Source organism: Tetrao urogallus (assembly GCF_951394365.1).
Source record: "Tetrao urogallus genome assembly, chromosome: Z".
Lineage (NCBI taxonomy): Eukaryota > Metazoa > Chordata > Aves > Galliformes > Phasianidae > Tetrao > Tetrao urogallus.
In genome coordinates, this window is record NC_136816.1 from 46891464 (window position 1) to 46904845 (window position 13382).

Consider the following 13382-nt stretch of genomic DNA (forward strand, 5'->3'; position numbering starts at 1 on the left):
TCTAGAAACAGAACTACGTTCTTCCTATGTTCATGCTACCCTAACATCCCTCCATTAAGTCATGTTCCTGAGCACCACATCCAAACGGTTTTTGAACACATCCAGGGATGGTGACTCAACCACCTCCCCGAGGAGCCCATTCCAGTGCTTAACAACCATTTCGGTAAAGACGTTCTTCCTGATATCCAACCTAAGCCTCCCCTGGCACAACTTGAGGCCATCTCCTCTTGTCCTGTCACCTGTCACCAGTGAGAAGAAACCAACCCCACTCTCATTGCAATCACCTTTCAGGTATTTGAAAAGAACAATAAGGTCTCCCCTCAGCCTCCTATTCCTCAGACTAAACAGCTCCAGATCCTTCAATCTCTCCTCATAGGGCATATTCTCCAAGCCCTCCACAAGCCTTATTGCTCTTCTCTGGATCTGCTCCAGGTTGCTCACAAACTCAGCTGCTCTGAGAAACAAGGAAGATTTGACTGGTGAACACAGAACTCCTACGTGACTTCTATTAATAGGATTTGTCAACAATAGATCCAAAGTTTTTAGAAGAACTTGAAGAATAAAAATAGAATAGTGTATTCAGAGACCACACTGAATGGTTTTCATGCAATCACCCTACAATGTTAGTATCTCCCATACAGAAAGAAAATTTTGTTGCTTGTGAAAATGACCATATATGGTCTAAGGACAAAAAAGGACTATTAAAAAATTTACTAAGCAGTACACTCACCTTCATCACTAGTTGCTTGCTGTTTAACCAAAGTCATTGGAGATCTAGCTGGGGGTTTATTTAGTGGATGACGCCAGCTCTTAGATACTTTCTTTCCTTCAGCTTCTGATGACTGAAAGGTAAAAGCACAGCTAATTTAGCACAGAATTCTACAATTAATTTTGATCAACCAGTCTTCTATAAATGTGCACAGATATCAATTTCTAAGTAATATAAGGGTACTCAAAGCACCTTTAAAGTCACAATAAAATGTCCGCAATGCAGAATAAAACTCAAATTAAGAAAAAGCAACCTTTTTCAAACACAAATTATTTGAAGTTACAATAGCCTTTTCCACACTGATAGAATATAAGTCCTCCTTTGCGCAGGTAATGTTTGAGAGGAAGAACAGCCCAATAACTGCAGAATCAGAAATACAATGCAAACGTTAACTGTGGCTCTGAAAATGAGGAAAGGATTTGGAGTTGAGACAAAAAAAAATTAAGCATCCTGACAGGATTTACATGGAAATTCCTTCCTCACTTATATGACCCTACAGACTTTCAACTTGAAATTAACCATGCTTCAAGAACTAACAGCAATGTTGCAATCTCTAGAAGTGCATCTTTCCCAACTCCAGATTTGGGTGACAGTGGGAGAAATCACAAAGTAAACCAGTTGCTGGTTTCTCAATAGAGGAAGCACAATCATACTGACAGTATGAGGTTGAGGATAATCTCACACAAGTCCTATGGGCCACACTGTTTTGCTGCTCAACACTAAGAATGTAATCCAGCAGGTTTCATATCTATGCCTTGATTGCTTTGAGAATTAAATATTACATATCAATTGTATAGTCGATTACAAGGAATGTTTACTATGATTAGCAGAGAAAAAATGACGTTAAAGCAGTGGACAGCTTGATGATCTGGAAGAGGTTACCAGCAAATTATAATGGAAAAGATCTGCTTTTTTAATTGCATCTATGCAGCATACTTGTAAGTTTTAAGTAAAAACTTACAAGAAAAACACATTAAACAGTAAGCAATTATACTGGGGAATATTTGAAATCTCTTATGTTATACGTAACATACAAATGGCTGAAAACATAGAAAGAGATAAATATAATCTCCAATACAGGATGCTTATTAAAGCTAACAAAGCCAATAAAAAATCATTAGTGCACACTTCCTGACTGTAAAATGCTTGGAGTGATTTTAATTTTACCTCCCAGTTTCCCATTAACACTGGCAATCTGGCAGTAGATCACCGGCTCCATCGTCGCCAAACAGGGAAACTGCCAAACTAATAAAACTATTGTGACTAGCACTACAGCTTTGTATTTTTCATTATGCTTCCTAAAATAAATGCTCTTCACCCTTCCACAGAAGAACAGCAGTGCATTAGAACAGAAGAGAAGAGTTAAATTCAGCTCAAAGGAGCTTTCGAACACTATCTATTCCAGCTGCCTGGCCACTTCAGGACTAACTGAGAGCTAAAGCAAAATTAGAACACTGTCCAAATGCCTCCTGAAACACTGACAGGGATGGGCTACTAATTATCTCTAGGAAGCCTGTTCCAGTATCTGATCATCATCATGGTATAGAAATGCTTCCTAATGTGAAATATGAACCTTCTATGGCAGCTTTGTGCCATTCCTGCCCACCGTAAGCTGTGAAGAGCAGAACCCAGCAGCTCCCACTGCTTCCCCTCCTCGGGGAGCTGTACTGACTCTTGGTCTCCTTGACTGGGTAACCCGACTGTACTCAGCCTTTCCTCACTGGACATTAATTCTAGCCCTTCTACTAGATCCTTTGCCTTCTTCTGGATTCTTAGCATAATAATGGGTAAAAAACAAAACATTTTTTAAAATATAAATGTGTGATAATAAATACAGTACTCATTTCTAATTGTGGATAACACAAAACTGTGAGGAGTGATTGACTCGACAGGCATACAGATAGACCCCGAAAGTCTAGAGAGTTGGGCTGACAAAAATATTATGAAGTTCAACAAGAAGAAATGCAGTGTCCTTCAAGTGAGAGGGACAGTCTCAAGCACCAGGACATGCTGGGGTTCACCCAGCTGGAAAGGAGCATGGCAGGAAAAAACCTTTTGAGGTCCTCATGGACACCAAGTTGAGCAATGTGCTCTTGCAGCTATGAAAAATAATGGCATTCTTGGCTGTATCAGATCAAGCATCACTGTAAGGTCAAGAGAACTAACCCTCAGCATTGGTGAAGTCACATCTGGAGTACTGTGTCCAATTCTGGGGTCCCCAGTTCAAGTAAGACAGGGAGAGAGTCCAGTCATCAACAGGGTTGCAAAGATGAACAACAGACCAGAGCAACTCTACTGTGAGGAGAGGCTGAGAGAGCTGGGACGTCAGGATGGAGAAGAGAAAGATCTTACCAATGTGTATGAACACCTGAAGAGAGTGGGGGATAGACTCTTTTCGGTGGTGCCCATGCCAGGACAAGAAGCAGTGGGCACAAAGTGGAACACAAGAAGTACTGTCTAAGCACCAGGAATCACTTCTTTACTATGCAGATGATGGAGCAGCAGCACAGGTTGTCTAGTGACTGTGGAGTCTCCCTCCAAGCAGATTTTCAAATGCCACCTGGCACGGTCCTGGGCACCGTGCTCTGGGTGAACTTGATTGAGCAAGACAGTTGGACTGGTGACCTCCAGAGGTCCCCTCCAACATCTACCATTCCGTGATACATAATAATTTGTATTTCTGGTTCAACACATTGCTGGTCAATTAAAGCTCACTGCCTTGTTAACACTGGCAGACAGTGATCATAGGAATACCTTATGAGTAGGCATTGACAGATCAGATTCACAGACACAAAGTGAAAATCTAAAATCAGAGGGAAAACACATCAACAAGTAAGATCCAAAAAATCCTACCTCTCAATTCTCACTCTTGTCTGAACACTTCAGAAGATGCTGAAATCAACATTTGATTAAAATCATGCATATTCTTAACTGCCTTACTATAGATATCAGTTCTCACTCATTAGGAACAGTTTTGGTCATGTATTGAATCGGGAATATATTAATATAGTGATGAAAATTTGCTTGACATACATTGGATGTTTCCATGTCATCATCTTCATTCCTTTTTGCAACTGTCACTTCACCACGACTCAAGCTACTTCCACTTTCTAGGTCACTGACATCATCCTCTGTAGAGACATTCACCTTTTTAGCTGGGCTTTCTGCCTCAGAATTATGTTCCTGGCACTTCAGGTATGGTATGGATGATTTAGACTTATACTGAGTTTTCAAACTCTCTTCTTTCTTACAGCTATTTGAAATGGGCACACAGGCCCCTGAATCTTCAAATGCAACGAGAGAGTCACTGGAATCCTCCTTGTCCTCATCAGTTTTTGGTTCCATTCGTAAAGGAACAGGACAGGAAAATGAGTCTGAAAGGATGCTTCCTGTGGATCAAAAATATGGCTTCTTAATAAATCTCACATTATATTACTGCATTTCACTTCAAAACAATCTGAATTATTCAAATAAAGAATACAGTTCCTCATTTAGAAATCATACAAAACAAATAATGTAGTAGAAGGACATACATAAAAGTGGAATATAGGTTTGATCACAGAATAAATTAAATGTAAAATTTTGAGTTTGGAGTGTGAAATATAGCTTTAATCTTCTTATGGGCATTTTGTGTTTGAATTGCAACAGTTTTAAGTGATTCAAAATAATCAATATTCATGTAGCTTGTTTACTCTGACAGCTTGCAAGCACTTTTACTGGCTGAAAAAAAACACAATATAGAAGGTTGGTATATTGACCTTCATGATCTGCATTTATATGTATTATGCCAGTTTTACAAATGAAAATAAACAAAGACTAATGGTTTATAATTAGGAAAATATATTCCAAATAGATACCAAGAATATTTTTGAAAGCGACAGCACTAGTCTAAAAATGAAAAGCAATTAGCATAAATTTATAGTTCAGCAATTACTGTAATTTCATATTTCAGTGAAATTTCACCCTTCAGTGCAGAAGGGTGAAATTTGTGTGGATTTACTTTGTTGAAATTCTTTATCTGTGGGTGCTTCCATGGATTTCCATGTTTTCTGGGATGTTTTCAGACAGAACAGGAGGCTGGAGAGGGGACCCAAAAAATATGTTCTCAAAGAACTCTGTGCCACACACCGCAGTGTACTTTTCAGCAGCACTTCCAAGGTAATAAAGAAAAAATACTCTAAAGCCCCCTTTCACTTTTTCTTCACATTGGTTATTTCAGTGTGCTCTTCTGATAAAACGACAGAGCAAATTAGAAGACTGATAAAAGTCCATCCAATAACAAAACAGAATCTATGCAAATGAAGACTACTGCCCCAATAGAGCATAATGAATGTACTAGCCAGAGATAACTCAGGGCAAATCCCTTCACCTGGAGCTACCAGTGTTACATCTAAAATGGTCCTTTCCTTTACAAAGGTCTAGGTATCACTTTTCAATAGCACAAGGAAAAACAGATAGTGCTCCACTTTTCTCTGCTTTTCCTTCCCTTATCAATAAGCGCATGAAGGAAGCTAACTAATCACTATAACTGATCACTAGTTCCTTAGTGTTCATGGAACATTTCAAACCTCTGTTAAAGTTGGGGGAAGTTGTAAAGGAACAGCACTACAAAAAGCTTCCATATTGGATTAATCAATGTGGCATCCTCATGGGCTCAATCCTGGTGTTTACCACCTCTAACAAAAGTAACACAACTATTAATAATTAAAACCAGGAAAACAGTCTGTGTATACCAATTTTTTGTATAAATTTAACATCACAGGACTGCCCTCAAAGGTAAGATTTCAAGATTTGCATTTTGGAACAGGCATGTATATACTTGAGCTACAGTGAAATTCAATATTAAGAGAAAGAACAGATTAAACATATCAGTAGATCTCAGTACGAAATCACTGTAGGGAACAAAGCACCTTTGACTTCACAACAGTTTTATAACTTGCATTATCAGACTGTTAAAGGGAAAGTGACAGTAATTTTGTAGTCTGAAAATAGACCTTTTTTTGCACAAAGACTACTTTTAACATGCAGTATTCTTGATAAAAATACATGTAATGCATTGCAAGTATATATGCTCAACACTGTCTGCATCAGTGTTATGTCATCCCATGTTTTGCTGTACAATTGCTATTACAGGAGTTATACAGGTGATGCTACTCTCAGTTCTAAACAGTAATTTGATCATCCACTTTTACTGAATCAACCCCCTCTGTGTAACTTTCTAAGTACTTATGTTAGTATTCTACGTAGGATAGTACGATGCTTTAATATCAACTAATCCATGGCATCAGAGAATCTACAACTTACATGTGAAAAATCATCTGTCCTTATCTCACCTGCAACCTTGACATTATCCAATAAATGTTGATCCAGCTGCATTCTGCTACTGCTTTCTTCTTCTCCAGAAGGCACTTCTGTATTTAGCGGACTCACTTTTTCATCTGGTTTTTCATTGACCTTGAAGCCATCAGTAGTTGCTTCAGTCTCTTTGATTTCTGCACCAGTTGCCATAGCAGATTGTCTCTTGTCCCCTGGAGTTTTAAGCTTTTTAGATCGAGATCTGTTGTGCTGGAAGCTGCTATAAGAGATATTGCTGTCAAAGTGGAGTCTGTCTTGGATAAGATAAAATGTCTACCAATATATATGTCCCTTTCACCTGCTTAAAGTGGTAAAACCTGACAATTTTTCATCTTTTTGTGTTGAGATAGTGTTTACAATTTATTGATAGATTAACTATTTGATTTAACCTTCTAATCTTTTTCACCATTCTATGACAGAAGTTATTAAACTGTAAAATGATTTTACATAACTATCACTTAACCAGCATCCAAATTAGTTTTTTTGATGAACCATTCTTTTGAACCTGAAAGAGATCAACCATTAAGAAAGTAATGAAAGCAAAACTCTCTCAAATGTGCTAAAACCAGGTGCTACTTCCCATACCAATGCTAGCAAAATACTATATCAGGTACCCTTATAAAATCAGGACTGCCCATATATCACAGAAGGTTTTATACGCATTTTAATACAAACAAGCATCTGAATGAACAAAAAATTCTGATCACCAAATATTCTGAATGCCTATTATATCAAACAATAAATTTGACAATGATTTTTAAAAACCAAATTGAAATAAAGTCTTCCATACATGTTTTTGCACTCTCAGAAGCTGAAGAGCAAAGTTGGAACAAAAGAGCTGTGAGCCTCTTTCAGAAACAGTTTTGCAGTTTATGCGCTCAGGATAAATGGGAGATTGAAGTCCAGTTTCAAATTCAACTCTGTGATACCAAAAGAGAAGATCTGTATCTGACTGATCGTATATTAGACTGTAAAACTGATGATGCATTTGCAATAAAAGCCCAACTACAGAAAAAAAACAGGAGATTTTACAACGGTCTTGCATGTGAGACGCTAAACATCTCCAGGAAAAAAAGGAAAAAAAAAAAAGTTTTGTTAACCTTTTTCCTTTATCTAGTATCCATTAATCCATACCTTTCAACATCCTCTAAAACAGTAACAGTAATAATAGTATTTCTATAAAATTGTAATTCCAAGCATCCAAAGTGGATACTTTGACAAATTGTAAAATTTGTCAAAGTATGATACAACCAGTATTATAACTGTTTTTATGCAGCTGTGTTGAAGCAAACTATTTCAGCTTCAGATGTTGAAGTTACGTTACGTACGTGCATTCATGAAAATCCCCATACGTGGATTCATGAAAATCCCCATACGTGGTATTTCAATTTTCCCTGTGTTGCAACTAACATAATTACCAAAATCAAAATGATTACAAATTTCATCTGACGTGTTATAGTAGAAATGAAGCTGAACAAGTACTTCATTCTCCCTTTGTAAGATGCATTATTAACACGGCTGAACAAAAGCCAATCAAGAATTAAACATCATAGGAATGTGCATGAAATCATATTACGTGTTCCTGTGATAATGCTTTCAATATGATTTTTAAAAAGTCTTTGCTTATAGTTAAAACTGCATCCAAGTGTACAGGCGCAGTTATGCCACAACATAACTGAAGCTTACTACAGAGCAAAAGGGTGCTGAATTAGCTAATGAACAAAATCATTCTATTTGGGTTGGTACCCTTATAAGAAACTGGTCGCTCATCTTCTTTGTTAGCTGTCTTTAATACCTGATTATATCTCACAAACTGTTCTTAGCAACCTGAGAACAAACCCAATGTTACATTCCTCAGCTACGTTTCTCCTCTACAGCAGGAGTTGGTTTTCTTCTGTATGAAGAAATGGGTTGACTTTTCTATTATCTTCCTCAGTAATGACATGCACTCATGAAGAAAATGATGAAATTCAAAGTTAAATAGAAATTTGGAAAGGTATTGTCCTTAACCCAGAAAACTTCACCGTAAATAGATATCAATACAACAGCCCACTCTACACTAGAAGCTAAGATGATCTTTATTAGATAATGAAAAAGAAAATCCATAAAAATCATGTTCAGTAAAATCAGGACAGGAAAGCAGTAGTGCAGAAACAAAATGTATCTGCGCTATGTAAACAAAGACATGATGAGCAACAAGAAAATTAAACCAGCTGTAAAACTGCTTTAATAGGTCAGGATTTGAAATTTAGTACCTTTAGTACCAGCTGAGATTTTTTTCCTCTATTTTTGTTAGTGGTGCAAACATAAATAACTGGGATTTAGACTGTTGTTATGATCTATCGCTGACCTGAGGTAGATACAGAAAGGTTTTGGCTGCTGCACTGAGTCTGCCAAACAAGCAATGATATCTCCTCAGAACCAGATTGTATTGAAGGCTAATACTGTTGCTAGAGACATCACATGGCTGCAGGGATTCTGCCACAGCTCCATGCCTTGTTTTTCCAATTTAATCCCTATCTCACCTGTGATGATGACAATTCTCCCTTGTTTTTTGGATGCAGAAGTCACTAGAAACAACGAAATTTTGTAATTTTCTCTGGAATGATATTTATTAAAGAATGATTCTAAATTCCAGACTAGAATGAATTTTGACGTTCTCTACGCTCATTAACTTCAGCTATGCATGTAACAAACTAGAATAGAATGTCAGAGACATACAAAAGAAACAGGGAAATGGACAACATATTGAAAACAACCAAATGAAGAATAAAGAAACAAATACCTGTCGGAAAGTTTCCTTATTTTCTTTCTTCTCTGTAGCCACATCTTTACTTCAGGTGTTGATTCAGGAGTCGGCTTTGTATGATCAATGGTATATAAATCTTTGCCTTGTTTCCACAGCTGGTATCTGTCTGGCTGAAACTTTCTCACAAAAACGTCCATGGAAATTGTGACCATGTCTTTCCTGCAGGTGCACTGCAAAAGAACAGAGGAACTTGAGTGACAAGTTGTATAATATGTCACAGCTTGTAGTTAACAAAATCAAAAACAAAAATCCCACATGTGAAATCCAATTCTTCTAGTGGTAAGAACACTTAAAGTTGTTAACTCAGAAAAAAATGTGATATTACAGGATATTACAGAGGTACTTCAGCCCAGTTAAGACTTGACTAAGTTCTAAAGCTAAGAACAAAAAGAAGCCATACCCTTACTTCTGTCTCTATTAACTGTGCTTTGTAATTTTAAGCATAATATATTGAATCCAAACACTGCACAAATCCTCAGCAGCATCATTTCTTATTTTCTTCTTAAAAATAAGTGACATACTAGTCACACACCCAAAAGGTATTAGCAGGCCTTTATAGGGCTCCAACTTTTACATCTCTTCTAATGAGAAATTTGTTAGTTAAGAAATGCACAGAAGTACCACACCAACTTTCTGTTTTGTTTGTGTTTTCCAACAAAGAGGAAGGAACAGGCAAGAATGGGAACAGACACTTCAAAATTTTATGTTTTAAGGCCTAGAACAGAATGTTATTAACCTGCAATCTAGCCTTCTGTGCAATGTACACCTCAAAATGTCATGCACTACTTCCCTCATCAACTTCACTTTGGTCTCTGATCAATAATCTTCATATTGTTTTCTTTCAAATCCTGCTTATCGGTAGAATATTTTATACCAGTTGAATTCACACTTAACAATTGTGAAAATGGGATTGTTTGAAAGAAATGCTGTAAATACTAGGAGATGATTTTATATCCGAAGTTATTTTTTCAAAGCTTCAAAATACTATAAGAAGCTGTGATGAATAAATCAATATGCCTGCAGTACATGCATTTTCCAGATTGAAAGCAAATTGGCTAAAAAATAGATTCTTAAGTGGAAAAACTTTCAAAGAATTTAATACTATGGATAAATGACTCTGCTAATGGGCAAAACTGAGATAATGTTTTCTTTAAGGTAAACAGTGATACACAAAAAAATGCTAAATACATAGTCTGGCTTTCCAGATTGCTACAGTTAATTTAAAAGGAGTGGAAAAAAACATGGAAGGTGTTTACTCTTATAAAAATTGAAACATGCTTGTGATGGACTGCTAGTGTTTATTAGCTTGCTTTCTGTAGAATGATGCAAATTCTTTTGTCTGCTCTTTCTACTTATTTCTAATCTACCTTTCTTTTTCTTGAAAAGCATAAGTAGTACAATGAAAAGGAAGAATCAAGGTGTATTAACATGTTTGCTTTCCTTTCATTCTAAGAAAAAATATGAAAACCTGAAGGCAAAAGCTAGAATATGGTAATGACTTAGTGGGAAGTTACTGCAAACACAAAATATTTTAAAATGACTTGCCAAATTTCAGTTAGCACAAGAGATTTTTCTTAAATTTAACATCAGATGAGGCCCAGTCTCCAGACAGAATTATCTTCTTGACCAAGTTTCTAAACTTAAGGATACAAATAATCTATTATTTCATTCTTTGAAACGATTATGTCTCAGAAGTGAGAAAACTGTGTCACAAAATCATAGGGGTTGGAAGAGATCACTGGATATCATCCAGTCCAGCACACTCCTAAGGCAGATTTTCTGCTGTGGATTGCACAGAATTCTGTTTTCTTTCTTCAAAAGGTAATCCTGTGCTTTTGTCGTTGGTACACTTATAGTATGATGTATTCTTTTGTTTTTTCATTAAATGCCTAGCTCCATGATATATCTCTGAATTTATATTATGTTTGTTATGTACGGATTCATTATGCTCATTAAGTACAACATTCTCTGCTGGAAAGTTTCCTCCCCAATTTGAATTTAGAATGGGGTGAGTTTCTGAATAATGAGGTAAGGTATGCAGTACCCATATTCAATGCTATCATCACAGCCTCATTCCACACAATTCCAAATAGTTCCTACCAAAACACTTTAGAGCTCTGTCCCAATAAAGTCCCTACTACTACTGTGGTAGTAATATGTAGGGACTGTCATGCAGAATAGCCATGTGCAACTTCAGACTAGAGCTATCACAAAGTTAGCTTCAGAATCCTACATCAAAATACGGCAGAAAAAAAAATTAACTCCTCCATCTACATACAGACAGCAGAAATACACTGCAGCCTGACTTCTGCTGAAAAGTCAGTTACCACCACTTCAATAAGCACAGTTTAGAAGAATCTGACATAATAGACTGGATACTGTTGAACTACAATTTAAAGATAATTCTTAAAAACTTCTAATTCTTAAGAAATGAATGGTTAAGTTTCAAATATATAGAATCTACTCGAAGAATAATAATGTTATCAGTTTAAAACCACGTTTTATTTAACTAACATGTTTAAATTTAAAGTCAGTTAAATCTCATAATCAGCTAAAAAATATGGCTAGATTAAGTAGTCTGAATGTCAACATCAATACACCGCATTTTCACAACGCCACTCTATAATGGAAGATTATATGAAAAGAAGAAGCCGGGGATGAAAGGACTGAGCAAAGCACTGCCAAAAAAGTCCTGGGGTGCCTCTCCTATAAGGACAGACTGAAAGAGATGGATATGTTCAGCCTGGAGAAAGGAAGGCGCCAAGGTGACCTGATAGTGGCTTATCAGTATCTAAAGGGGAGCTACAGGAAAGAATGGGACAGACTCCTCAGCAGGGCCTGCTGTGACAGGACAGTGGGAAACGATTTCAAGCCTAAAAAGGGGAAAGTTAGGTTGGAAGGAAAACATCTTTTGCACTGAGGGTACGAAGGCACTGGAACAGGTTGCCCACAGAAGTGATTACTGCCACATTCCTGGAGACTTTCAAGGCCAGGCTGGACCAGGCCCTGGGCAACCTGTCGTGGTTGTGGATGTCCCTGTTCATTGCAGGAGAGTGGGTCAAATGACCTTAAAGGTCCCTTCCAACCCTAAAGATTTTATGATTCTATGATTGTAAGAAAAGTAAACTCTGAAACTGTGGTTTTAATCAGCTGCATTTGATATTAGTTTTTATTCAAAAGTATCTGATCAGAATTCTCTTTTTCAAATAAAATCTATCTATTCATTTATCAATCTATGTACAGATATTCTGTGAAAGACTTGACATCATCTGAAACTGTTTCTCTCATTCATCATATCCTTGATCAGTCACAATAAACAGTAACAGAAAAGGAACTGAGGTATCTGGAGAGTGGAAGGTGCATATGAAGTTGGTGCATTACAAGATTTTTCATTTCTAAAAATAATATATGTAATATGTACAAGAAACACTATTATCTCTCAATTCACACACAAAATCCCTTCCAAATTCAAGATGCATTGCACTACATGCAGGAGAAACTGTTGTTTAAATAAAAATGTAAAGTATCATTGTTTTTTCTGTTAGCTGTAAGACTTCCAGCAGTTTGCTGGGGGGGGGGGGGGGGGGGGAGAGAGAACATTATTTAAACCCAAAGAATTAAAAAACATCAAGAAAAAATGCACTGTCTGATGGAATCATAATAATACATGAAAAGAATTATGTTTAAGTGAGGCACAGAATTTCTGTCTTTCAGCAGTCTTTGATGAATTTCCACTACGTTTTAACAGCTCTATTGCAAGTGGCTTAAAAAGAAATACCAGATACTAGGAATATAATTGATTTTTTTTTTCTAGACGTCCTTAAGCTGCTAAAGACATAAACCTCTGAGTAAAAAGTAATGGAGAAATACCATGCTCAGCACTACTATTGCCTGCCTGAAATACAGAATATATAGAAACATATATACAGAAATATATACAGAAAATACAGAAGACAAGCTTCTAGCTACTGTAGTAGCTAGATAATTGGATAAACATTTGGAATTACCATATTAGACAGTAAAAACAGGCATTTTCTGAAAACTACTTTGACTCACTTTCCCTAAAATAATCGAAGGGAAAAAAATTGGAAAGAATGAAAAAAAAATACCAGTGATTTTGATAGATAAATTGGAAAAGGTTTTTTGAGGTTTTTCTTGGTGGGAACAATGTTCCGTTTTCATTTCTCCTTAGACTGACATACAGCTGACAGTTACAGGATTTCCAGCTTCTGAGAAAAAGTGAACGAAAGCTTCTATTTCCAAAGTAAAACTAAACATCATTCTGATTACCAAGCCAAAGCTCAAGGGATACAGGCACAGGGCGTACCACTTTATACTATAATATTTACTATATTACATTCACAGATGATAATATTAATCACCTAACGTATTTAAGAGAAGATCTCAAATCAAAGATGTTAGATCCCTAAATCATATAATCAGGAAAAT

General features: G+C 36.5%; 1 protein-coding gene across 1 annotated transcript in view; it reads right to left on the reverse strand.

The window, feature by feature from the left end:
• Nucleotides 1–13382, reverse strand: part of KDM4C (lysine demethylase 4C) — a gene marked incomplete at both ends in the record, with an annotated part of 281788 nt that overhangs the window by 129649 nt on the left and 138757 nt on the right. Inside the window, 4 exons of the mRNA XM_079548519.1 lie at nt 731–842; nt 3803–4158; nt 6103–6341; nt 8910–9103. Coding sequence (XP_079404645.1) covers nt 731–842; nt 3803–4158; nt 6103–6341; nt 8910–9103 — 901 coding nt within the window. The remainder of the gene's footprint in view (nt 1–730; nt 843–3802; nt 4159–6102; nt 6342–8909; nt 9104–13382) is intronic.